The sequence below is a fragment of the Diceros bicornis genome, chromosome 7, assembly GCF_020826845.1.
Source record: "Diceros bicornis minor isolate mBicDic1 chromosome 7, mDicBic1.mat.cur, whole genome shotgun sequence".
NCBI lineage: Eukaryota > Metazoa > Chordata > Mammalia > Perissodactyla > Rhinocerotidae > Diceros > Diceros bicornis.
This window is the reverse complement of record NC_080746.1, coordinates 11,473,425-11,483,546: the sequence shown is the minus strand read 5'-3', so window position 1 is coordinate 11,483,546 and position 10,122 is coordinate 11,473,425. Positions and strand designations below refer to the sequence as shown.

Below are 10,122 nucleotides of genomic sequence, written 5' to 3'. Positions count from 1 at the left end.
AAAGAGGTCCTAGATGTTATTACTTATAAAGAATTAGAAGTGTGGTAAGTGCTTCAAAGGGAAGTACATGGTTCTCTGAAAGCATTAAATGGAGGAAACTGAACTGAGTTTCTAAGGTGAGGGACAGCCTCTCTGAGAAAGTGAAATTCAGTGACCTGAAGGATGAGGAAGTGTAGTCGATATTTGGCTTCTCAGCATCAGAACCTTCTTCTCTGTCTGGAGAATCTGCCCTTGTTTGAGTCTCAGTTGAAATTTCCCCACATGGTAGATAGTATGGCCAGATACATGTTCCCCAAACTCCTGGAGTCTACAGCCAAACCACACCACTCAACCTCAGCCAATCAAATGCTCCTGCTCAGATCTTTGCTTCTGGAACAGACGGTAAGAGAGCCAGGACAATTTACAGTTCACAAAAGCAAAGATAAAGACAACGTCTTCCAGCAAGTACCTCGGTGCATGTGACATCATCTCCAACCACAAAACCAGACTATACCTAGGCTGGGACCTTCACTGATTCTAGACATTGGTAGGAAGATTAAAATATACCTTACTTTAAATGAAAAGGTAAAGAGGACAAATACTGCCTTAAAAGAATTCAAAAGGAATCCTAATAACCATCACTGCCTAAAATCAAGAGAAAAATCATAGAAATTTCATCACAGCAAATTAGACACTCTTGGTCTTCAAGATGTTGACCAGACAGTTCATCACTGACCCCACACAGGTAAAGGAGATTGTATGTAATTTGCTGTAGCCCTTGGTTCCGGGAGAAGATCTGAAGAATGTCTCTAATATAAAAAAGAAAGAAAGGAATTTCTGGTATCTGTGGACTTATCATTAGCATTGAGTGAATGAAAGATGATGAAAGGAAGGAAAACAAAAGACAAAGATGATAACACTGGGTGCTACAATGCAAGTTCCTATGACTACAAATCCACCTGCATGGGTGATATACAGTAGTCCCCCCTATCCACAGGGGATACAATCCAAGAACCCCAGTGGATGCCTGAAACCACAGATAGTACCGAACCTTATATACGCTATGTTTTTTCCTATACATACATACTTACGATAAATTATAAATTAGGCACATAAGAGATTAACAATAATAACTAATAATAAAATACAGTAATAATAATGATAATAAATAATAATAAAATAGAACAATTATAACAATATACTGTAATAAAAGTTACCGTAGGTCTTACCAACCTCAGCATATGTTTTTTTTCTTTCCTTATTAACACAAGAACTTTCACTTTTTCACCTAAAGGAAGCACTTGATGGCTTCTCTTTGGCATATCCAAATTGCCAGGATCACTACTCTTATGTTTTGGGGCCATTATTAAGTAAAATAAGGGTTACTTGAACACAAGCACTATGATACTGTGATAGTCGATCTGATAACAGAGACAACCAGTAAGTGACTAAGTGGGGATGGGGTAGCATATACATTGTGGACACACTGGATAAAGGGAAGATTCATGTCCCGGGCAGGATGGAGCATGATGGCGGGAGATTTCGTCATGCTACTCAAAACAGTGCACAATTTAAAATTTATGAATTGTTTGTTTCTAGAATTTTACATATAATATATTCAGGCTACAGTTGACCACAGGTAACTGAAACCATGAAAAGCAGAACCACAGATAAAGGGGGACTACAGGAAATGCTGATTCAGGAGACCTGGAGCAGAGGGCCTGCGTTACACAAGTAAAGTTTAATGCTATCATTATCACAAAGGGACAACTGGTCCATGTCCCCTAGATAGACCACAGAACCAATAAACTGAATAGCTTACAAACCATCAGCAGGAAACAGTCCCTAGTGGTCATGGCCTCATAGTGACCAAAGATCAGTGGTACAAAATTGGAGTGCTCACTAATGACAAGCAGAATGGAAAAGCTGCGTCTTTGATGTCACAGAGGTGATGATATTCTTCTCTGTCACAAAGCTCATCATCATTTTGGGAGAAATGATAGAGGAAGAGAAGAAACCTATGAAGGAAAAGCTAAAGATTAAAATGTACATGGAGGTATAGAAGTTAGAATTAATCCAAGTCAGGATGACCAAAGAACAAAGAGAAGACAGATGGCTGGAGCTCTGATACGCCTGTCATTTAGCAAAAAATATATCTGAGAAAAGAATAATTAAACAATACATTTCTAAGTAACAAATTTCTAAGTCAATAAGAAGAAATTATAGGGAAAATTGGAGTTATTATGAATTGAAAAATAAAATAGGAATCTCTCCAGAGAAAATAATCAGCAATCTAGACAATAATTTTAACAGAAAATGATAATTATAGCATTATTTATAGTAATAAAACATTGGAGAATTGACACAATTTTAATTTCAACAATTAGAAAAGCTTAAATAAAATATGACAATACTACATGATGAAACTCATGAAAAAGTATAATTCAAAAAATATATACTGAGAAGCAAAAAACCTCACATTATAATGATAAGTTAGAAAACATTTTATAGGGGCCAGCCCCATGGTGTAGCCGTTAAGTGCATGCGCTCCACTGCTGGCGGCCCAGGTTCGGATCCCAGGAGCGCACCGACACACTGCTTGTCAGGCCATGCTGTGGCAGTGTCCCACATAAAGTGGAGGAGGATGGGCACCGATGTTAGCTCAGGGCCAGTCTTCCTCAGCAAAAAGAGGAGGATTGGCATGGATGTTAGCTCAGGGCTGATCCTCCTCACACACACAAACACACTAAATACATAAATTAATTAATTTAAAAAAAAGAAAACATTTTATAGCATGACATAAAGAGTGTGACCCCATTGGAAGAAAATTTTATACTTCAGATGAGATTCTTCTTTCCTGATCTCTGAGTGGTGGAATGTTACCAGTTAGCTATTGCTATGTAACAACGTCACAAAATCTCATTGGCATACAACAATAAATATTTGTTCCTCATGTGCACAAGTTGATTGTGGTGGCTCAATTTGTCTGGGCACAGGGGGGCATCTCTGCTTCAAGATCTGTTCCAGGGCCGGCCCCATGGCTTAGCGGTTAAGTGAGCGCGCTCCACTGCTGGCGGCCCGGGTTCGGATCCCGGGTGTGCACCGACGCACTGCTTCTCCGGCCATGCTGAGGCTGAGTCCCACATACAGCAACTAGAAGGACGTGCAGCTATGACATACAACTATCTACTGGGGCTTTGGGGGGAAAAATAAATAAATAAATAAATAATTAAGATCTGTTCCACATGGGTTCATCATGAGAATCAGTTAGAAAAAGCAACAGTTACCCAGGAGAAGCTTTTCTCAAGGCAATGGCAGAAGCACAAGAAGGCAAGCCCCACCACGTAAACACATCCCATACACCTGCATGTATCATATCTGCTGATATCCTATTGGCCAAGATGGATCAAATGGTCAAGTGGACCATCAATGAAGCAGGAAAATGTACCCCACCTCTATGAGACCATAGCAAGGGTATGGATGCATAATACTACTAGGTGAGTGATAAATTTTGACCAGTAATGCAAACTACCACATTGAAGTACAGGTAATCTTTTTTCTTCATACATTTTTTATATTCCAAATTTGTGACAATAAATAGGAGCTGCTTCAAGAATCAGAAGAAGAAAAACCACGTGCCTCATTTATTAAAATAATAAATAAACATGTTTAGAACTGTGTCCTGGATTAAAACTACTTGCCATCCTGACATTTTCAGCTCTCAAGGGCTCTGACCTCATCACAGCATCACCAGAGATGGAGGTGTGCAACCACAGGGTGAGGACAGAATATCAGAAGACCAAAATGTTACTCTGCGGCTATAGGGTTTGAACTGATAGTGACCCATCAAGAACCAAGGATGCCTCTGCTCTCCCCACACTTCTCGCTCATACCCTCATACCCTTTCCCACGCCTCTTCTGTGATTGACTCCTTTTTACTCTGAAATGTTCTCTCTCCCATCCACTTCAAAACTGTTTCCATGGAAAAAAATCATTCTTAAATACCCTTTTATACCACTTTAAAACAAAAAGGGACACTAAATATACACAGACACACATGCGCGTGCGCACACACACACACAGAGCGAGAGAGACATATATGTTTGAATATGGAAGGATTCATAAGGAATTAGCAGCAACTGTTGAGTCTAAGGAGGAGATTTCAGGAATGGAATGACTAGATGGGAGGAAGACATATTTTTACCATATAATGTCTGCTTATATAGTTTAATATTTTACCATGTGCAAGTATTACTTAGTCAAAATATATTTTAATAATATTTAATATACTTTTTAAATGAAAGTTAGAGAAGAGTGCATTTTCTCATGAGTAAGCAGAGTTCCAGAAAGATGAAGTGATTTGCCTCAGGTCATGCAAAAGCTAGAGCAGGTGCTGAAACTGGATGAAGGAGTCCAGCAGGGAGGGAACTAAAATTCATTAAGTGCCTGGCATTTAATTCTCTCAAAAACCCCACGAAGTCAAGATCATGATCTGTTTTAAAAATAGAGAAATTAATATTTAGAGACATTAAGTCATTTGCTCAAAGTCACACAACTACTAAACAACTGAGCCAGGATACAAAACCAACTCCACCATATGCCTCACAAGTCGCAGTTTCCTCTACTACCTAATAAATGTGGCCTAGTCACCTCACCCACCTGACACACACCACAGTCTCCTGAACTCAGTTCTCTTTCTCTATTGCATACTGACTAAAGCAAAATCTCCCCTGACACTCTCACTTTTATCACTTCACTCCCTTTGATCTGTCATACTAAAGGATTAAACCCTCATCTAAATTTCCCTCTTTCCCAAAGAAGAGAAACTTCCCAAAGAAAAGCTCATAAGTCAAAGTATCTCCCCAGCACTTAACACATTCGTGCTTTTCCAAAGAACCTTCCTTTATTACTGATAAGTCAATGAGATCAAAGGGTTCTGATATAATCTATACCTCTCTTTACCCAATGGTGTGGATTTATAAACCAGTCCTGAGGTGGATTATCCCTTACTCACATATGCCTGCATGAGAAGATCTGTGCAACCTGCAGTTCCTTAAAATTTGATGAAAATTGCTTCCTCTAATAATCAGATGCTTGGTGCTGCCTTGATAACTAGCTAGATAGCCCAAATTATTTACTCCTCCTTTAGAATTTACAGACCCTTAGGTGATTATCCTGAGCCACAGATTTCTCCATCGTAGCTGAAACACCGAAACCACCCTGCAGAAGAAGTCTTCAAATTCTGACTCTCTTAGTCTTGACATAATCTATGAAACATTCCACTCAGCATCTTTATAACCCCTGAAGCTACAGAAGTCCTAACTAACTAGGCTGATTCCCTAGGGTTCCACACAGGACCTCAGGAATTACCAAGCTTTACCTGCCATTGGGACCTCCATACTGGCCACCCACACCCCACAATCTTGACATGTCTCTCTTGTCATTTGACCAAGACCAACGTAAGTAAATTTTCACCTCTGACACTCTTGAAAAAAGTATAATATTCAAAAATTTTTAATTGAGAAGATGCATTAAATTATTATGAATATGATAAGGGACCATACTTTTAAAATGAAAACTGAAAGGTCAGCAATGAAGGAAAAAAACATGGCATGAAAAAAGCAGATAGAAATTCAAGGACAGGGATTCCAGTCCCAGTTGAGGCACCAGGTAGTTGTGTGGACTTGGCCAAAATATGTAATATTTCTAAATTCCAAAAGTCCATTAAACGAGAAAGTTAGATTAAATTATTTGTTAGGTGCAGGCAAGATTAAATGATTATCAATCATGATAAGTCTATGATTGTATCAATAGTTTGCATAAAATAAAGAAATCTTGAAATAGTAGACGTGGGTTGAGGGACAAGGAGAATAGATCTGCACTAAACACTCACGCAAATGTAGAGACTTAAAATTCTCTCTCTGTATAGGAGAGAAAAAAAAGCCGGAACTTGGATGCCGCATTGAAAACATACACACTAATAAACAATGCGTTGTATCTTCTTTCTCAAATACTACTCATTTCTCAAGAAAATATTTTTCTTCCTAAGGTTTTCCTCAGAGCAATTTTGACATCCTTGTTCCTCAAACTATAGATCAATGGGTTTAACATGGGCACCACAATGGTATAGAACAGGGAGGACACTTTCCCTTGCTCAAGGGGCAAAACAGAAGGTGGTCTGAGATACATGAAAGCCCCAGAACCAAAGAAAAGAGAAACCACTATTATGTGGGAGCCACATGTACTGAAAGCTTTGGCCCTGCCCTCAGTGGAGGGAATGTGGAGAATGCTTATGAGGATTAGAGCATAAGAGATAAAGATGGTGACAATGGGCATTCCAATGCCTATGGAAACAACTACAAAGACCACCAGCTCATTCACATAACTGCTGTTGCAGGAGAGCTCAAGGAGAGGAAAGATATCACACATGAAATGATTGACAAGGTTGTTGGCACAGAAGTTCAGACTTGCTATGCTTCCCGTGTGGGCCATGGCCCCTGAAAACCCCATCACATACACACTCAACAAGAGGAATAAACAGACCTGAGGAGACATGGTGACTGTGTACACCAATGGTTTACAGATGGCAACATAGCGGTCGTATGCCATTGCTGACAGGATGAAGGACTCAGAGATGACAAAAAATGCGAAGAAAAAGAGTTGAGTCATACACGCTGAATGTAAGATAATATTCTGCTTAGAGACAAAACTCTTCAGCATTTTGGGGGTGATGGTGGTGGAGTAACAGAAGTCTATTAAGGAGAGGTTGAAGAGGAAAAAGTACATGGGGGTGTGCAGGTGAGAGTTCAACCCAATCAGCATTATCAGGCCCAGGTTCCCCACCACAGTGACCATGTAGAAACCTAGAAACAGGAGGAAGAGAGGTATCTGGAGTCCTGCCTTCTCTGTTAAGCCTGCAAGGATGAACTCTGTCACAGAAGAATTCTCAGCTGCCATACTCCTCTGGGGATGGATAGGGGAGGAGCCGTCTGGGGGGACAAGAAAGGAAAACCAATAAGAAAGAAACAAACACCACCACCACCATCCCTGTATCAACCCCATTCTTGCGAATAAATTCACAGAGAGATATTTGAACTTTGGTATGTTAGGAAGGTTGTTACTGTTTGCTATGGATTTATCTTCTAGCCCAAGTGACTTTCACTTCCAGAGAACAATATGATGCTAAAGTTTGCCTCCAGAGTGAGAACTGGTGCTCTAGTAAAAAGGATACCAAACATAAGATAGATGTCTTTTAGATTTTTTGGTCAATCCATTTTCTACGTCCTCTCTCTTGCCTCTGCTTCAGTTCCTGAAACCTGGGTCTCTTCCCTGGAGAGACTTCCGATTGGCAGAAGACACTCTGACTCTGCTCAGAGCTCCCACCTCTTGGTCACTGCTGTTAGATCAAGAAAGTGAGGTTACATATTTCCAAGATCTCTTGGCTCAAGTGGCTATAGATTTAATGATAATTTTTTAAGCTAACACTTATTTAAGTGGTTACTATGAGAGGCTGTATACTAAGAGCTATATGATAATTAATATTATAATCCACATTCTGCAGATGAAATAACTGAGTTAAGAAACTAACCCAAAGTCCCAAAACTAGTGAGGTACAGCCAGAGGGTGAACTTAGGCAGTCTGACTCTCATGGTTTGCACTTGTAACAATGATGTTATGTGACTGACCAGGGTCAGGCAGACACTCACTTTCCTTTAGTTTACAGCCGTAATGCTATACTCTTCTGCCTGTTGTCCACAGTGTCCTGGGAAGGAAAGTGACTGTAGTGAATAGATAATACCACTTTGAGCTCAGAACTCTTTCCTCAAAGTCCAGTGATGAGAACTTTTAATTTACCTAGTAACATCTTCTGCACAGAAGAACATGATTTCCAATTGTTGCTTTGCCCAAAAGCCCCTCCAGTTCTAGAGAAGATACAGTGTCTTTTCCTGACCAGTGGATAACAGGAGTTTAAAGTGGTTTATTCTGGGTTACAGATCTCAGCGTCCTAATTAGTAAGACAGAGTCTCCCTCAAGACCTTTTACTCAGAGATTACTTTCCCTAAGGAAGACGAAATGTTTGTTTATACCTTTGATATTGCTTGACTTGGCTTTTAAAGACAATTCCTTCTTCTACATAACATTTATCCAGCACTTTAAAGGAAAAATCATTGTGAAAAATAATATTATCATTACCATTTCTTGAATACCCAATACTGTACCTCACACACACATTCATACTGAATTCTGGCTGCCAAGATCCAAAGTACCATACAAATATATATTTATTTATTCTCTCAATAATGATATCCATTTCAAGGTAAGTTGCTCACAGTGACAATATGTTTCAGAGCCCACATGCCTAGGTCTGTCTCACTTCAGTCCCCCAAATCATATTCACTAGACTAAACGTTCCCCAATGAGAGCTAGTGAAATCCATAAAGCAAGGTCCTTGCCCATTGGATTGGGCAATCTCCTGAAAATTAACAAATAAATATGCAATGACTGTAATAAAAATAATAAGTGATTAGATCAAGGAAGATTAATACACAGGGCCATCTATTATAATTTAGGATAGAACATTCAAGAATTTATTCATATTTTAGTTCATTCCAGGAATTAATTGCTCTACTTCCAGCTCAGACAAGAAAGGAGAGTTCTCTGATTCCCCTCCTCTGTCTTCTCACGGAGTTTAGGTTAAATGATAACAAGAATCCCTATCAGGTAACTGCTGTCAACCTCTGTCAAGAACAGCCTTTCTCTAAATTACTAACTAGTCAAATTCCCTTTACTGTCACTGCCTTACAGCCACTTTTCTTCAAACACTTCTCTCAACTGACTTACTAGTTTCTCAGTGCTCTCAAATTGAATCCTAGCAGATCAGATTCTCAGTGCAGGGACCCATCCAAGTTTGTTCTTGCTCTTTGGTTTGCTTTTGCCTTTTTCTGCCTTCTACTTCCCAACACCAACCTCTGCCTTGATAAAAATTGTCTATCCTATGTCTCGATCTCTGAGATCTTTATTTACTTTCTTTAAAATTAAGCTTACCAACTCGTAGATTTTTAGACCTAAAAAGACTCAGGAGATTATAAAATCCAATATATCCCAAACAATATATCCCATAGCTGAGCATCACAATTACCTAGAATGTTTACTAAAAAGAAATTCTGGGCTTCACTCAGATGTTCTGAATTAGAATCTCTATGGGTATGAATATGGTAGCTGTGTTTTTTTTAATGCAAGTGATTCCAATGCCAACAACTTATGGATCCAGAGAACTAATATTTACCCTTATCTTACAGACAGAGACTATAAGGAAATACGAAGAAGTAAAGCTACTTGTCCAGGGTCACTGATCAGATCTAGTTTAACTCTCCAGGTTTCCAATCTCTCCTAGTCCATGACCCCATAGGGCCTTCAGCTTGGCTGGAATGCAAAGAATAAATCATTAAAAATTAAGCAATGAGACATTTGATTTCACATGTAAAAAAGTAGTTAGTTTCACACTTACTCGACCATAAACAACTATAAGACTGGAAAATATATATAAAGCAACTATTTGCATGCTTCGGGAAGCGGACAGCACAGGGATGAAATTCTTGAGAGAAAGCAAGGAAATGAAGTGATTACCACATTCAACCTTATTCCCTAAGGGCAATTTCCAAACCAAGATGAGTGAAGTGGAACCCAAGCAAATGACAGCAGTTTCTACTAGTGGAATAAAGAATGACCAATGTTCAAGGATGCTAAGACAGCTGGCATTTGTGAGGCAAGGTATGGAGAGGAAGAAGCCAAAGAAAGGACCCTCAGGCATCTGCATGGAGGACTCCCATGTGTTCTTAGTTGGATCCTCAATTTTGTATGTGCATGGCAAGACTCCATAGATCTAGAAGATTACAGTTGTTGCAGGACTAATACTGAACAGAGAATCCAGAGGATGCACAGTACTAGGGAGATGTTAGATTTCTCTAGGGCAAAACTGAAATAGTCCCATCATAGCAAGTCTCAACAGGTCTCAACAAAGTCTCAACAGGATCAAGGTGATCTGCTGGTAAATTAAAGGCATCCCAGTACAAAATTTCATACTCTGTAAAAAGAATTACATAACCACTGTCTCTACAATATATTCACAATGTCCAGCATCAT

The 10,122-nt window shown here is 39.3% G+C and overlaps 1 protein-coding gene across 1 annotated transcript; it reads right to left on the bottom strand.

Annotated features, from left to right (window-relative positions):
* Positions 1 to 6,003: 6,003 nt before the first annotated feature.
* Positions 6,004 to 6,939, bottom strand: LOC131407833 (olfactory receptor 8B12-like). The gene has a single exon (XM_058544437.1). The coding sequence runs from the start codon at positions 6,934 to 6,936 to the stop codon at positions 6,004 to 6,006; it is 933 nt and encodes a 310-aa protein (XP_058400420.1). The 5' UTR covers positions 6,937 to 6,939.
* Between the last annotated feature and the right edge of the window lie 3,183 nt (positions 6,940 to 10,122).

Bases quoted from the DNA above. Each gene is read 5' to 3' on its own strand.
- LOC131407833 (XM_058544437.1), bottom strand. From the start codon at position 6,936: ATGGCAGCTGAGAATTCTTCTGTGACAGAGTTCATCCTTGCAGGCTTA.